Source organism: Argopecten irradians, chromosome 5 (assembly GCF_041381155.1).
Source record: "Argopecten irradians isolate NY chromosome 5, Ai_NY, whole genome shotgun sequence".
Classification (NCBI taxonomy): Eukaryota; Metazoa; Mollusca; class Bivalvia; order Pectinida; family Pectinidae; genus Argopecten; species Argopecten irradians.
This window is the reverse complement of record NC_091138.1, coordinates 40,793,180-40,810,846: the sequence shown is the minus strand read 5'-3', so window position 1 is coordinate 40,810,846 and position 17,667 is coordinate 40,793,180. Positions and strand designations below refer to the sequence as shown.

Genomic DNA, 17,667 nt, shown 5'->3' with positions numbered 1-17,667 from the left:
CGGGGGGCCTGAGGGGCGGGGTCAAAAGGGGCCAATTTGGCTATTTCCATATAAACGACTTCTTCTCTGAAACTAAGCATGGTATAGCACCCATAATGCAATGGTGGCATCTTTATAGGGTGGGGATTCAAAATTGTGCAAATGATGGGGCTGACCCCCAGGGGGCCTGAGGGGCGGGGTCGAAAGTGGCCAATTTGGCTATTTCCATTTAAACGACTTCTTCTCTGAAACTAAGCACGGTATAGCACCCATAATACAATGGTAGTATCCTTATAGTGTGGGGATTCAAAATTGTGCAAATGATAGGGCTGACCCCCCGGGGGCCTGAGGGGCGGGGTCAAAAGTGGTCAATTTCCATATATATATGACTTTTTCTCTGCAACTTAACATAATGCAATGGTTACATCCTTATAGGGTTTGGATTCAAAATTTTGCAAATGATGGGGCAAGGGTGGGGTCAAAAGGGGTCAATTTAGCTATTTCCATATAAACGACTTCTTCTCTGCAACTAAGAATGGAAGAGCACTTATGGTAGCATCCTTATAGGGTTGGGATTTGAAATTGTACAAATGATAGCTTTCGAGGTCAAAAGCATAGCTTTAACTCTTAGTACAACTGGTACAAATCCGCAAATGGAACACACAGCTAGCTATATAGTCTCTCAACATACAAGTCAAGTCATGTATAACTATCGGCAACCACCTGGTCGCCTTCTTCAGCTCTACCTGTAGTCACTGAGGAGCTACAGACTGGGATTCAGTCACATTATGAGTGTAGCTTGTGTATAAGGAAGATCTGTATTTTAATCAGATTATCCTTGTCTTTAGCTTGTTTGTTGCAAAGTTAATCAAATTTATTTTCAAATAAATAACCGTAGTTGAAAAGTTTATTCTTGTTTTATTTGAATATTTTGAAGTTGTAAAGCAAACTAAATAGTATGCATGTAGAAACAATTGTACAAGCAATAATATATATCACATTTGGTATCTTCATTTCATTCTTTCATGCTTCTCAATCTCTCCTTTCATAACCATTTTCACATGACGTAATTCCAATTAAGCAGTGAAGTTTAAATCAGATATTTCAAATCCAAGTGTTGGGCGAAAAAGTAACAAATATTCTTTACAAGGGAGGTAACTCCGCCATAATTTTACTTAGAGATAGCACCCCATAAATGCATGATTTTCCTTTGTTTTATTTTAGATGTCAGAAGATAACATAATTGTAAATGTACTTATTTTAGCACAATTTGTTGGTTCAACAGATTGAACACTTTAAAAAATTTAGCGCTTCAAAGACGGCGCAAAAAATTCTAAAATGAAACTACTGCAAAAATAAGTATGTTTACATTTACTGATCACGCATTCAATTTCTTTTTCATCCTCACACAAATTAAATTCAGGTCGTCACTATCAACATATCATAACGTCAAAGTATATCCATATACAACCAATATGCCAAGACAAACAAAGGACACATTTCTAGTCCTAGAATAGTGTCATGTAGTTAAATAAAACTGGACTGGTGTTGCTTGTACAGTTTCTTTCTGTGAACAGTTTCATGGCTAACGTGATCCTATGATTCCGTGTGTGATGAGTGTCAGGAAGCGGCCACTTGTGAGAGAGGCTCTTCTAGGTATGTAGCTAAAGCTTCCATCTGAAACAAACAAACAAGAGGCTAATGGGCCATAACAGTCACCTGAGTTCGTTTAGAATGAAACAAAGACATATAAACATTTAGCTGGCCCTTGAAGTTAGTTAGTGATTTTATAAATTTGACTTTTTTAATCCATGAAGAGTATTTACTTCCATCAAACCTGTGAACTCAGAAGAAGGGGGTCAGCGAGGACCAATATGGATGTTAAAATGCTATATCTCAGGCTAATAATTCTAATCAAGTTTGACTCATTTTCAATGAAAACTGACCAAGTAATGTACATAAGTGTGTTTTTCATATATAAACAAAAGTAAACTTGACCCCCTCCCCAGAGGTAAATTTGAGACCCCGAGGGTACAGTGTATATAATTCACAATTTTTTATAAAAAACAAAGAGCTTTCCATCTATTAAGAGTGTTTGATATTACCATTTCCAGAATTTAAGAAGAATTTTGAAGTTTTAGCCTATTTTGACCCCTTTTGGCCCCGCCCCTCTGCCCCTGAGGGGTTGGCCAATGGACCAATATTATATGGTTATGATATTAAAATGCTATCTCAGGCTTATATTCTCACCAAGTTTGACTCCTTTCCTATGAAAATTGAGCAAAAACTGCTCATAAATGTGTTTTCCCTAATAAACTTTAAGTAAATATAAACTTTAGTAAACTTGACCCCCTGCCCAGGGGGAAACGTTAGACCCCAGGGTCAGTCATGGAAAATTTGTCAATAGGTTTCAATAGCCATTTCATACTGATAATTCTGACAACATTTGACTCATTTCCTATAACAAATGACCAAATAATGCTCAAAAATGTGCTTTCCCTTTATAAACTATAGTAAACTTTACTCCCTCCCCAGAGGGAAACGAGAGACCTCAGGGTCATATAATTCACAATTTTTGTAAAGGGCCTTAAGACCTTTCTATCTATGAAGAGTATTTGATTCTACCACATCTGTGAGTGGAGAAGAAGATGTTTAAAATTTTAGTCAATTTTACCCCTTTTGGCAACTCCCACAGTCCCCTGGGGGTTGGGCACCATATAATTTACAATTTTGGTCGGTGTTATGTCTTAGAAGGTTGTTGTAAAATTTCATTGAAATTGCTTCAGCAGTTTTGGGTAAGAAGTCGAAAATGTAAATTGTTTATGGACATATGACACACGACAACGGACAAAAGGCGATTACAATAGGTCACTTCGTCTCAGGTGACCTAAAAGTTGTTCTGTAATAATACTGCATTAATAGTCAGAAAAACTCAAAGACAAGCTAATTATAAGCAATGCCAGGGAACAAAATTGACAAAGTAGACATAATTCGGCAGTCCAAAAAAATATATTACATAAAGAATTCATCACATAATGCATGTGTTTTACTCATAAGAATAATGAAACAAGTCTTACCTTTGCTTTTAACAACCCAAACTCGACGATTTCCTTGGAACACATACACAACAGTAGGTTTGCTACTCTGGTTATAGCCACTTTACCTTCCTGTAAAAACCAAAATCACAGAGACTATATATACATACAGCCTACAGGTAGGTAAATCAATAGTTAGACTGGCCACCATTTATTGATAAGATAATCTCAGCAGAATTCTAATGCTAGATTATCTCTCCCTAGTTTGAAACTTAGAATCAGACATGTGACACAGACAAGAGATCCCAGAAAGATCTTGGAGCCCACCAAAGAATGATCTATGTCAGCATGACAATTGAAAGAGGGATTTTCCTCTGCTTTTCAAACTTCACCTATCAAAATCCAAGATGGCAGCCAATTGGTCCCAAAATGCATAATGCAAATCAAGGGCCTATCTGGAACCTAAACATATGAAATATGAGATAGATCCCTTCAGTACTTTCTGAGATATTACCAAAATGCAACATGCCAGCTGGTCTGCCATCTTGTTGACCGACTAAAATTCAATATGCACAACTTGGGCCCAAGGGGAACCTACATATGAAATGTGAGAAAGATCCCTTTCACGCTTTCTGAGAAATAGTAACAAGAACTGTTAATGGAGGGACAAACAGACGACGGACCACGGACAAAAAGCGATTTTTCTTTCATACCTACACGTGTAATACTGGCTGGTCTATCAACAAAATCTCTATTTCCTCGGTAAAATTTTAACATTTTTTTCACAAAATTGACTGGTTTTACTATAAAAGATGCAAGCAACGGAAATTTGTGTTGAAAATATCACGTAATTTTTCATGTATGGAAATTGACTTCCAGTCGTGGATTTCTTCGAATTTATTTCAAAATGGCGGGATATTATAGTTGTAAAATTGCAGTAAAACGTCGTGGTATGAAAGAAAAATACTCTTTCATAAGTGGATATGAAGGATAGGGATATTCTACCCTCGGGATCACAAAATGTTGCAAAACCCTCGGCAAGCCTCGGGTTTTACTACATTTTGTGACCCTCGGGTAGAATATCCCTATCCTTCATATCCACATATGAAAGAGTCTTATAGTATCAGATGGTATGTGGGCTAAAAAGTTGCCCTGATATTTTGTATACCAGAAACTGCTAAAAAAAACAACCCACCTTCAACCTCTCATCTGGTTTTTTTTTTTTTTTTTAATGCTGGTGAGAAACACATAAAAAAATCAATTTGAATCCCATGGCATTCTGTGTGGGTACATTTTGAGTCGTTCCAGCATAATCTCACGTATACATATAAATGTATCACTAATGAGACCAGTCACTTAGTATGATGCAAAGTCTATGAAAAGTATTGTCAGTTTATTTTCCATTTGGATGAATCTGCGATGCATACATACATAAATACACAACAGCTATTCTGTCAATGGCAGTATTCCAATTATGAAAATCACCGTTTGATTGTGTAGATGCCCAGTAAGCCCTGATGGCATTGTGAAAGTCCCCGAGTGTTTGGTAACAGATCCCGAGGAGTGTGTGGACAATCCAGTACACCTGCCCTCCCTGGTGCCCATCAAACTGGACCTGTATTAATTGGTTTAACGCTTCATCACGCCCTCTGGTGTCTTTAAGCTCATTGCAACACAGAAAATCCAAGAATAGGATGAATGGAAGAGGTGGGATGTTTAATATTTGTTTTAGTCCTCTGTACTCCCTGGACAGCTCTAGAAAAAGGGGAGAAAAATTTATAGCAGTATGATCCAACCTTATGGAGTCTGGGAATACTTTTTGGAGTCTGCTTAATAAATTACACGTAAAAGGAGATTGGTACATATTTTCAGCTATAATGATTCCTTGATTGTGGCATGAAGCTAGTTTCTTTGTGGATCTGCTGATTTCCAGGCATTTATGGAAATTTCCAGTCATGAAATAAAATGCTGCCAAACGTAAAATGTTTGTTCCCATTAGAGCATTGGGAGACATCCAATATTTACATTTCCTTAGTTTCTTGTAGCCCGCCTTGTTGCCTAGAACAGCCCCTTGATTATAACACCCATTGTAAAGCATCAGTTCTGAGGCAAGACATCCGAGGCAATCAATGGCACAAAAATATAGGTAAACTTCTTCAAATTCTGACTTGGATGAAAACAACATGTTAAGCAATTTGACAATGATCTCTTTGCCACTTAAATGTCTATTTTGTAAAGCATTAATAATTTGACCATCCTGATATATAATGGTTTCTTGTGTTGTAAATGACCGTGCATAATTACTCATTTTCAATGTGTCACTCAGATCTTCCCATATTGTGGGTCTGTAGACATTCCCTACTGAGAGGCACAGCCATTTCATCCGACGGTAGTTGTCCAAAATATCCAGCAACATTAATTGATGCTGTCCGTGTACTTTACGCTGGAACATGTTGTTCGCTTGGATAAAGTAATTGGGACAAAATCCTGCTCTGACCCATGCAATAATTATGTTGAAGCAAAACCAAAAACAATAAAACAAGTTTTTGTCTTGCCAGAACATTTCACTTGTGTCCTCTATTGCAAAGAACATGGTTGTTTTCAGAAAGTAGGAGCACAAAATGTCGTCATCACCAATGGTGTCTTTCAATGTCTGCTTTATTTGTTTTAAGAAATATTTAAGCAGTGTGTATACTTTGACCTGGACGTGGGTAAAACAGTGAACTAAGCACCTTTCTGCTGCTGCAAATGAGATCCGCCATTGTAAAAATGTATCTTCTGAACACTTGTCACCGACTGGTACAAGATGACATCCACGGTCAACAATCTTGTCTATCAAATTTGGATGAGGCCATCCACAAAGACGTGCACGCTGAATCCAATCCCTTGCTTCTTTTGGCCAAGTGTAACATGGAAAACAATCAACGAAGTCGGCGCTACTTCTAGTTGCTTTCATTGTTGCACTAGGTCCATTAGATTCCAATTCACCAAAGTACATAGAATAAAGTTTGATAATTTGCTCTCTGTATATATCACTGGAAATAAACACTGAATTTCCTATTCTAACGAGTGAATTGTAAAAATATTGGTCAAATTGGCCTTTCAGCTGACCTAATTCTAAGTGGACAAAGCCAGGTCGACAGTTGGCAGCCTCTTGAATGTACAGAATGGTTTTGTTTGCGAGGTATGGAGGAATACATTGCTCAGGGTACATAACTGCTACAGACTTGTCCACGGCCATTACATCTAAGTCTGAACCCTTTACTTCGCATCCCTCTCCATGACTTCCAGTCATAATTGAATCAATAATATCAGAACTCCGAATGCAGTCATTTAAGACAACTACCCTTCCCCTGATGTAATAGTTCTCTGCTGTGCCAACAAACTTCCTCTCCAGGTATTTTGACAGGAGAAGAGACCTTTGTTCACTCTCTGCATGGTCCATCATGGTTCCTGGTATAATTGATCTGTAAAAATAATTATTTTGTGAGAGGTGAGTATGAATGTATAGATCTATATTATGATAATTGTAGTCATAAGCATTGGCACTTTCATTATATGTATACAGGTGTACCTTTTTGTGAGAAGTGAGGGTGAACGTATAGATCTAGTACTAGTATATATGATAACTTACAGTGTACATTTTTTTTTTTCGTAAATATTAACTTCATCAATCAATTTGTTAAAGTTGACCATGAGCATTCACTGTTTATATCATATGTTTTTCAACAGTCAATAAATCCATAGAACTAGTATTTGTTGTATAGTTCTTTGTTGGAATATAAATGTATATTTTATATCTGATGAAAACACTAACCTGGCTATGTTATTGATGCTTTACTCTGTTTCGACTTTATCCTCTGTTCCAATGCAACTTGCAGCATGTTCCCGACTACACACTGCGTCTGCTGTTATTCTAAGACTAAGGCATCCTAACTAGTTAACGCTAAATTAGCATTTGTAGAAACTTAACATAGGCAATGACTGTATAGTTCAATCCATATTTTCTTTGTTGAAAGAAAATTTCATGTGATCACTTCAAATACTTATCTCTGTATGGAAGTTTTAAACCCGTGGGTTTATACATATATCTCTGAATCATGTTATAAAGGTCAAAATGTCAAATTAAAAGTAGACTAGTTACAAGAAAATATTTCCTTGATGATATATGTAATATAAGGAAATTGTTAGATTCACTTCTTCAATTTTGTTTTCATCTTTTATCACTATGTAAACAAGTACTTGACAAGAAAAACAACTGGATATCAGTCCTTAAGTTACAGTTGGTAATGTCTCATACAAGAAAGTTTTTTAATGTATCGTAAACATTTTGACAACAATCAAATTTTTAGCAGAAAAACTATCTTGTGTATGTTAGCACTATGATCAATTTGTGTAATCAATAATGGCTAATTATATCTAAACAATATACAGAAATAAAAATGATGGCCATCGGTTCTAAAATGCAATATGCACAACTAGGGCCCTAGGGCAACCTATGTATAAAATTTGAAACAGATCCCTCCAGTATTTTCTGAGAAATAGATGTTACAAACTTCAAATATCAAAATCCAAGATATAGTTGTAAGTCGGCCATCTTGTTGACTGATCAGTCCCAAAATGCAATATACACATTACTAGGGTCCTACAGGAACCTAGACATGAAATTTGAGAAAGATCCCTTTAGAACTTTCTGAGAAATATTGGGAACAAGAATTGTTTACGGACGGAAGGACAGAAGGGGGGACGGACCACAGACCACGGACGTAAGGCAATTTGAATAGCCCACCATCTGATATTATTGGTGTTTACAATATTCTAGAGATTGGTGGCCAGCATAAACAATAGTGTACAGACATGTAATGTATCACAATATATGCTTGTTTATTTACTGCTTTTTTTTCCCCAAAAGATTTCAATATATTAGATACTTGGAACTAAATGATTCCAAAATCCTTGAGTAAAGTATGAATGTTTATTTGTTATAGCTGCAACATCTATACAGAGTATGGCAACCAGAATCTATAACTTTAAAGTACCATGATAAGTTGGGGCTCTGCAGGGATGTTTATTATACTATTAAAGCTTAAATTCATCCATGGAAAGGATGTGAGGGATGCTAGCTTTTTAAACTAAAAAAAACTTACATGGATACGTTCATTACTTTTAATTGACAGAAGGAACCACTTTTGACATACAGGTCGTTTATAATTTTGCTTCATACCTCACATTCCAACAAAACAAATTCTAGTTTGTCTTCATTGAAGGCGTGGGCTCCGCTCTTCTGATAGGACGTCCAGATATTACAAGCTATTGCTGCTGTCACTGACGCATCCTTGTCTCCATACCCAGAGTAGGCTAATAAGGCCCCTTCATTGTTGAGTAGTCTAGAAAATCAAAGTTTGAAATATTTCATTTTGATTGGGAAGAATTTGGTATTATGTGAATAAGAAAGGGCATTTCCTTTACTAGGAAAGCTCCCTATATATGTTACATAGGAGGACTGAGTTGTTCGTTGGCATCCACCATACACAAGGGGTTATTTTAATTGCCATTATATACGTATATACACCCCTAGAGTCTGGACTATACATATACCATAGCAAAACTGAAGGCTCTGTGTGCAGGGGCGTAGCTAGAGTCTTTTACTGGTCCAGGGCAGCGCCCTGGTTAGGGGGTTCAGGGGGGCGAAGCCCCTAAACGGAAAATGGTTTTAAGGAATTGTTTAGCCCCGAAAATGATGTTTGATAATGCTTGGTATTGCACTGATTAACTAGATTTATTAAAATCAAATGCATAGATCTGTTTTCTACCTGTACATGTACCTGATAATTATGTGTTAATGTTTAGTACAAAGTGTATGAAAATCTCATGATAAGTCCTACATGTATCTTGATTGACTCTAAGTTGATTTGAGGATAGATTGACGGAACTTTCTTACGTTACGGAATTTTTTCATGTGTAAAAATCGAATTATACATATATGTGAAAAAAATGAATGAATATAAAAACAGCGCCTCATATTATATGGCATAAAAGTCGCACTGATAGAAAAAGTATTTTGTCTTCTTAAAGTCTATCTTGACGGGAAGTTTTATATCTCTATATCGTTCCAACAAGAGTATGTGTCAGTAGATTGTACATTTACTCTGGGTTGGGATTTTGGAACAATAATCCCATATCTAGATTAAGTGGCTTTTTCCTATTTAGATTACTGAATAGAATCTAGTCCGCTAAACCTGCCTATATTATAAGCTTTTTTTGTGGGTTTTTTTTCGCCTAATATATAGACTTTATATTTGTTAAAAAAATAAATAAAACGCTTAATAATATAGGCAGGTTTTAGCGGACTATCTAAGTATAATCTACTCTGTGTCACTATAATTTGCGAGGTGTCACTTTTCGATATTTCATCTGTCGTCCTTTGACTTTGCGTGTCTTTCGTTTTAAGCTTGAAATAGCCATTTTGTGTCTTAGAAGATTCATATTAACTCACCAAACAACACAAGCACTAAACACCGAGAGAACCCGTAGGTTGATCGTAATAAACGGATACGACTTCAGTTTTCCATTTCCGGACTTCCAAAACTGCACGGGTATATTTCAGTATTATTAATTTTAGATAAATCATCTATATATTTAGGTTATTGTAACTTTGATTTTAAATTACATTCAAGACTTTGACGGATCTACATAGATGTTTTAACTTTACAAGACAATGAATAACTCATACTAGGATTTTTTATGTGCAAGCCCAGGCTTTTTTTTATAGAGCAAATTAAGCTACGCCCCTGGTGTGTGACCACAGATGAAACAGGTAGTATGGTCTTTTGATGTAATAGTACACCATGTTCGACTGTATGTCTTTGAAGTTGGGAGTCACTCTCTACATAATCTTCAAATGTATACTTTGTGGTGTGATTCATTTGGTCAGTATGTTCTCCTGAAATGCCTTTAGTTTTACCATAACATAGTCCAGGTGTGGATATAATTACGACAGTTATGTGTGACCCTTGGAGTATCAATTCATTGGTAACCTGGTAGGCTGGTAGCCCATTGGGTCGAGTTTCCAAAGTTCCAGATAAGCTATAGCTCAATTAAATAATAATATAAATAAATAATTGTATAAAGGGGGCTAACTCTGACTTTGTTATCCAGCTACACTATGTATATAAAATTGTAACATTGCGTTCAAATTATACCATATCGAAATAATTTTCTTTTCTGAACCGGTCAACAGTATCCTCCATGACAGTAAACATCCAACCACCTAGAGAGAGGACTCATTACTGGCATTAGTCAATAAAAAGTGTCATGACATGAACTGATGAAAGAAATACAAAATGTACTCTGCAGCTCATCAGTTTCTGATGACAGTGACTGTGACATATTCAATCTTGTCGACATATTAAAATTTGATTACAGTGTGCTCTGTACTCCTCCTGAATTTGCCTGACTTAAAACTTGTGTTAAGGCCTTAGGTTTTAACATTCTTCACAATCTTATTTCGTCCCCTTCTTCTTCCAAAGTTCTTCTGCTACACTTCCGGGTCATGTGACAGCAGCGGCCAAACTTATGTCGACGTCGCTGATTGGCTGAAATATGAGGTCATGACCCTTATCTTCATTTCCGCAGAAGCATGGCTGAGAAACGAAAACACTTACCAGAGGATGTTGTGGAATACTTCCTTTTCCCGACTTTACCGGAATCACTGAATAAGTCAGACGTTAAGAAATATTTGGAAGAACTGTTGGATTCTTACCTGGCGTTTGTTAGCCCTCTGGTCGTCGATTATATTTGGCAGAACGACCCGTTTTCGCTTGTGGTGTCGGCAGAAGGTTTGTAACTGTGACTCACAAGATAGTTTTAGCTACTGTCATTGAGCTCATCATTGTTTTTGTACCCTTTGTCTTCATGACATTTAGTGTGTATTACTAATATAGTATACTGGCAAACTTAAATGTAGTTTCTTTGTTGTATTGATATTTTATATGTTTCAATCAATTTAACTGAAATGTGTAGATGTGGTTTTCTTTTAACGTTTTAGTTACGTCCTAACTTTTTTGAAACTGACATGTCTAATTCTCTGTCACATTTCCATTGTTCTCCTTAAATCAATGCTTTGTGTTCGGCATTTACACCAAGTTAACTATCGACAATGAAATATGATGCATAAACTTTACATTAGATTATAACATAAAACAGTATTTTAAAAATTAATGTGTCCCAATGACAAAATTAAATACCATCTGTCGTCTGCTGTGATCAGACTGTCATCTGAACGGGAGCAGTAAACAATAAAAATTAAACATCATTTGCAAATTATTCAGTGTACCTTCAATATTACTGTAAATCTTAAGGTTGTATTGTTTTAGTTTTCAAGATAAATGAAACTTTATCTTCTTCGTCTTCTTCTTTCTTTATCTATTGGTCCTAACCTTATCCTAAGTTATCCTTGTAATCACTTGGACTCTTAATACAGACATCGCAAAATTTGCCGGTCTGACGGACATGTACGGCAAAATTTGACTCAGACTGCTTATTTCAAAATCCTGTCTGGGCTGACCGTCCGGCAATTATTGAGTATCGAAAGTCGGTAGAAATGTTGTCTCTGCGTCTCTGAAGTATTATACAGGTGCCGAACCTGGCAAAAACGTAAACTGCATAAGATAATCATAAAAAAAGATGCCTGGATACTAAAAGCAGGAAGTCATGTTTGCTTCAAAAATTCACATTACGGTAAACCTCCGGTTACTTCGAACCGCTGGATAGTTCGAACACACAATTTTGTCCAGAAAAACGGTAATTTTTTAGCTAGTGATAGTTCGAACACTGACTTTTTATAATCAATCCTATTTCGGATAGTTCGAACACGTCAAATTATGAACGTAAAAGTAAGATTTTTGTCGGCATACCGGCGCAATGGGGTCCCTAAAAATGGCGATATATTTTGCATATTGCAACAGTTTTGATGTTTGGAATAAAGATTGTATAAATGATCATTATAATGACCATACGACAGATAAGTAATGAACATTTTAAGCCATAAATAAAAATTATTTATGCCGATACAAAGCAGCAAGGCCAAATGTTTAATCTTAGGCCCCGACAATGTATATTTAAATTCGCTGTACCTGATGGAAACACGTGGAAGAAATCGCCAATGTTTGTTAAGTCCAATCTAGATACGGATATCAGTTTAAGTCGACATTAAAATATGCATTCAATCTATCTTTAATCAGCCAATCAAGGTGTTAAATTACCTGTAAACACGTGCCTCACGCTGGCTTGGACAGGCCAGTTACGAGGTGTCACAGCGAGCATCAAAAGCCAGCCGCTGGGTCACAGCAAGTGAGTGTGATTACATATTCAGCTCCAGCCAAAACAATCCACGTGTTGGGTAATTGAACAATAGATACGTAGCTTTTCATCAGGTTAAAACTAGTTACGTAATTTTAGAAGCAGACAATATGCAATCGGGTTTTGGACAATCTGACAGTCACAGTACTAGTGCGCTTGTGACCTAATTTTACGAAATGAATGTAAACAAATATTTTCAACAGCAGTTTCGTAAATGCAACCGGATTTTCTTTAACTAAAAAAATAAATAAATAAATTTATGTTTGTTACGAAATATAACAAAGATCTAACTAGATTTTCTGTGGTTTAAATAAAGTTTCTATCTCAGTTAACGGACGTCGATGTAAATTATAGGCCGCGATCGTGAACGGTGCTGTTTGGGGCCTTGTCCACGTGCACATATGCATGCGGCTTCTGCTACGCAATTAATTATAAATTCACCAATTAAATGTTTACGAGAAAATGGTTTAATATAACATCTTCAGGAAACTAAATACTTTCCCTATAGATTTTCTCCCTTACATTGCTTATGCCAGGTACATCGGTACAAAACTGGTTTTCACCAATTTCAACTCGGATAGTTCGAACTCACGATTTTTTCCTGAAGCTTAATTTCGGATAATTCGAACTGGTCCATCAATATTTATTTAATTTTGTTCATGTTCGGTCCAGCAAATTTTTTGTTCGGTCCTACTTACTCCCATTCCTTGCAATGTTCGGCCATTTTTTTTTTAACTTTCGCAATGTCTGTTAATATAATCTTACACTAATGATTTGACATCCATTCATGTTTTGGAACTCTGCAGTATGTTTGTTTCAACCAGTCCAGTCCATAATATCCTTAATGTCATATGAAAGCTAAGGTCATGTAAGGGACTAGAAATTGATGTTTTTGGAAGGCTGCAGAATGTTTGAGTCTCTTTGTGATATTGGAACTTTTGCCCATTTAAAGTGCAGTCTCACTGTAATATACTGTCAAAGACACTAAGCAGCATATCCTCCAAATCCAAAAGTTGAACTGGTGTATTTTCAGTAGATTGGCTAGTTAACCTCAAACTTACTGATACATGTGGATGGCATTATTCCTAAAAGACCCTGGCTGTTACAACAATGTTAAACAAATAAACTCATAAACCAAGTTTCAATGCGCGTATATGTAACCATAAATCTTGTCCCCAATCTTATTTGACAGACAACTTCTTGGGACACAGGGCTTTCTCCGAGTCCACCAAGTTGCTTAAAGAAAAGAGTTGGAAGAATGATGTTAATCTCCATTCAGTATCTTTTAGGATTGATCAAATATGCTTAAATCATCTTCTGTAATATGATTAAATGCATATGAACTATTGTCCAGATGTCTGTAAATTGCAGTTTGTAAATGCAGTTTATTTGCATGGATACATTAATTGACTACACCCAAAGAGCTAGTAGTGTAGTAAAAGTATTTATAAGATTTGAGCAAGGAGACCTTTAATATGCAGTTTTCAGGTCCAAGTGTAGAACAGGAACTTTAAAGTTTGCACTTTTATAGAAAAAAGTATTCTTCATTTGGACATCTATGGAATGTGTCCAAAATGAACATACTGAAAAAATATTCTTCATTTGGACATCTATGGAATGTGTCCAAAATGAACATACTGAAAAAATATTCTTCATTTGGACATCTATGGAATGTGTCCAAAATGAACATGCATATGTACCAGTACATTATTTTGGACATATTCCATAGATCAACCTTGTAGAGTTTTAGTAGTTCTTGCCCATTTTTAACTGGAGATTTACTGTTTAAAGAAACCTTCATTGCATGGACATAAATAAATTTACATACCAGAATTTACATTACCAAACCGACTGGAGTTACAGTACAATATGCTTGGTCCCAATACTAGATAGGATTGGGATCCCTGAGAATGTATGAATTAATCAGAAGATGGGCTCAGTAACAGTTCCGTAATTGTGTTTACATGCTATATGGGAGCTCTGAATTGGTCCTGTACACAAACCAATGAACTGAAAGTTGCTGTTATTGGTAATCTTTAATACAAATATTCCAGTCAATTATTGTTAGGGAAAATAAATGAAATTATGCAACGTTAGGAATATATGTGTATGTAGTACCAGAGGTGGTCTTGATATGCTGGTTCTGGCATCAAAGATTGACTATATCAGACACAAAGAAAATCAATCAGACATCTTATTAACTAATTACCAATACAGGTATGCGAATGTGTTATAGATCATTAAGGGTGCACACTGATAAAATATTCAGTGGAAGAACTGCTGATTAGAACCGTACATTATAGCAAAACAAAAAATAATCTTTCCTGCTTTTCTCATTTTCTTCACAAAACACCTTCACTAATGCTATTGAATTGCGGATCTTGGTAATTTGCGGTTCTTATATTAAGAAGGAGCGAAGCTTTCCTGTAGAGAGTCATAAGTATGAATTGGCTAGCTTACACGGTAGTGGAGATCCAATATAATAATCATTGAAGATGTCCTTATTCCGTTTCCGTTAACCTTCTCCACAGTGTTGTTGATGGCCCTGATCCTGTACTCTTGTACCATATTTATTTGAATACCACCAATGCATTTTTCTATATACACAAAAAAACATGATGGATTCAAAACGTCTCTTTGATATACAAATGTAATATGAATCATTTTGACATTATTTTGAGAAATTTTTAAAAGTTGTTTTAGTAGACTATTTCATTGGATTTTCTTTCATGTGGTACATTATAATAACTATAGACTATATAAACTCATCATAAAAAATATTGTTTGAATAAAATATAGTTGTATGTTATAGGGTCCAGATATATGTAATAAAAAAGATGGAATTAAGGGGAAATAATTACAGTGATGTACAATACCAAGATTATGAAAAGAATTTTAAAAGGTTTAATTTTTTTGGCACTGATCTTGTAATTAAGCTAATATTAAAGACCATTATATTTTTATTTTGTTTTTTAATTTTATGCATTACCAATCGATATATGAAATACTGTATGATGGATTCAAAACATCTATTTATCAATGGAATCATGTTGATATATATATTTATTGAAAAAATCTAATATTTGTTGTAAATGTAATGGAATATTTCATGAAAACTTTTTTCATTTATTTGACTTAAATTGCTATTTTCAAAATTAATGGTTCAAATAAATGTAGACACTATAGCTGTATTAGATTGATCCATAAACAAGGGGAGATAATTTAGAATTTAAGAGCTGAAACTTTTCTCCGTAAGAAATAAAAGTTCAGTGCCCGTTTTATATGGATTATTCCAAATTTACTAATATGTAGTATAAAATCCAGCACAAACAGATTATAAAACTGTCTGGAGACACTTTCAATGTAATGTTTACTGAATGTTGCATTGATGTTGTACAAACCAGAAATATATCTATCCCATTCAAGGTAAGCTAATTAATCTCTTAACAAGATTAGGCTTTCACGGTGAAGTGCTTTACCTAATGTTCCAGAGTAAATATGGTCGACGGCCTGTAGATCGAATAGTGTCTATATATGTATGGGGTCTACCATAAATCAATATCTTATGTTTACCCTCCATAACCAAACACTGTTATACTTTTTTTTGTCACAAAAATGGGATATTAAGTAGATAAACAGGTTTACCTTCTATACAGATTACCAGTCACAAAAAAGGCTCTTTTACTTCACCAGATTAATCTAAAAAAGAAAAGCCTCATTGATAAAAATTATCTAAATTCATACATGTATAACCTAAGCTTATTCACCACGGATAATTGGATTCATAACTTTGTTTGGTTTGTTTGCTTTAATATTCTATTTATTGGGGGAAAGCTGGAGTACCCAGAGAAAAACCACCGACCAGCAGTCAGCACCTGGCACACATGGGTTTCAATTCTAAACATCTTAACCACTTGGCTAACATCACCCCTTTGCAGTTCATTGCTGATTTCATGAAACCATAAATGTTTTACTTGTTTAATGATAATTGCAAAAAAGAGACAGAAAAAACAAGACATAACGGTATCCAAATGCAAAAAATTTTATTAGAAAACACAAAGTCAGAAAAAATAGAGTAAAACCTGTTTAATGACAAGTTTCCCTGGTCTTGACGATTTTGTTATATCCAGGTTGTTCTGTAGTCATATTTACTGTAGATGTCTAAATGACTGTTAATACCAGCTGACAATCAGGCCATGATCTACAGCCGAGAGAGAAATTATACAGACACTTTGTCACTTTCATTTCCTTCACCTCATCAATTGGGATAAGATCAATAATAGCTTTTGCTACGGTCCGGTCCGTGGTTTGTTGATTTTTTTCCCTGACATATTTTTCTGCTGCATTTACAATATCCACTATTAACTTCATCAGGGTGGACGATGTCATTGATTACAGATGGACACTGGTCTTGTAGAGATAAAGCCTTGGATACCAGTCCGCCCATAGTAACTTATGAATTATACTTGTTGCAGCCAATTAAACCATTGTACCCTGACCGGTGGTAGCACTTCGGCCATTGTGGTCTGATTGGATCTGTTAATTTAATGGCTAAGGACAAATGAATTGTCAATCTGAATTTTACCATGGTGTTGGTTGACCCAAGGCTGTAGCTGTAGACTACAGCCAATTTGGTATCATCTTTTGTCTTTTGTTTAGGTATTCCATTACTATTTTTGGCCTGTGAAGTCCCTGGAGCTGTGTATTGGTTGTGTTAACATGTCCAGACTCTATTAGATTCCTTTTACAAGTTTAAAAGCAGTCTAGGCTGTGGTGACCAATTGATAATAGGTAGCCGTGTAACTCTGAAAGAGGCCTCTCATAGGGAAGTTGCAAAGTGCCTATTGTAAGACGGTGATTTTTCTCTGTCAATACCATTTCCACCCTTGCAACAAAGCTAGGAGGATATACTGGAATCAACTTGTCTGTCCTTTCGTCTGTATATCCATCCATCTGCCTGCCTGTAGAACCAGTTTTAATGAAACTTAGGATATTAGAGATGTTAGGGACAATGTGAAGTTGTGTATCAAATTTTTGGTTGCCATGGTTACTAGGTTAATATACAAATTTTATTGTTGAAAAGAATATGTCTGTATTACCCAGTATATAATACAATATGATATGCAACATCATATCACTTTCAAAACTATTTGTTTATTTTTACTAATAAAGGAAGTAAACATAAACAAACTGAAAAAATCTTATACAAAATGACTTGCATTGTAGTAGCATTGAGTCGAATAAACCTGACAAGTTTGATATTGGATTATAGCTGTATGTTAAATATTTACCA

The 17,667-nt window shown here is 35.5% G+C and overlaps 4 protein-coding genes across 4 annotated transcripts in view; 1 reads left to right on the top strand and 3 right to left on the bottom strand.

Annotated features, from left to right (window-relative positions):
* Window positions 1–877: 877 nt before the first annotated feature.
* Window positions 878–10,585, bottom strand: LOC138323858 (ragulator complex protein LAMTOR2-like). The gene is made up of 4 exons (XM_069268756.1): window positions 10,438–10,585; window positions 8,239–8,401; window positions 3,057–3,146; window positions 878–1,656 (listed from the first exon to the last, which is right to left on the bottom strand). The coding sequence occupies exons 1-4, from the start codon at window positions 10,503–10,505 to the stop codon at window positions 1,600–1,602; spliced, it is 378 nt and encodes a 125-aa protein (XP_069124857.1). The 5' UTR covers window positions 10,506–10,585; the 3' UTR covers window positions 878–1,599.
* Window positions 3,154–17,667, bottom strand: part of LOC138323854 (exportin-6-like) — a 603,808-nt gene continuing 589,294 nt past the window's right edge. The window contains exon 25 of the transcript XR_011208599.1: window positions 3,154–3,727. The gene's annotated coding sequence lies outside the window, so the exon portion shown is untranslated. The remainder of the gene's footprint in view (window positions 3,728–17,667) is intronic.
* Window positions 4,249–6,354, bottom strand: LOC138323855 (uncharacterized). The gene has a single exon (XM_069268754.1). The coding sequence runs from the start codon at window positions 6,307–6,309 to the stop codon at window positions 4,408–4,410; it is 1,902 nt and encodes a 633-aa protein (XP_069124855.1). The 5' UTR covers window positions 6,310–6,354; the 3' UTR covers window positions 4,249–4,407.
* LOC138323853 (protein ecdysoneless homolog) overlaps window positions 10,642–17,667 on the top strand; it is a 29,373-nt gene continuing 22,347 nt past the window's right edge. The window contains exon 1 of the mRNA XM_069268751.1: window positions 10,642–10,852. Within this exon, the coding sequence (XP_069124852.1) occupies window positions 10,654–10,852 (199 nt within the window). The 5' untranslated portion in view covers window positions 10,642–10,653. The remainder of the gene's footprint in view (window positions 10,853–17,667) is intronic.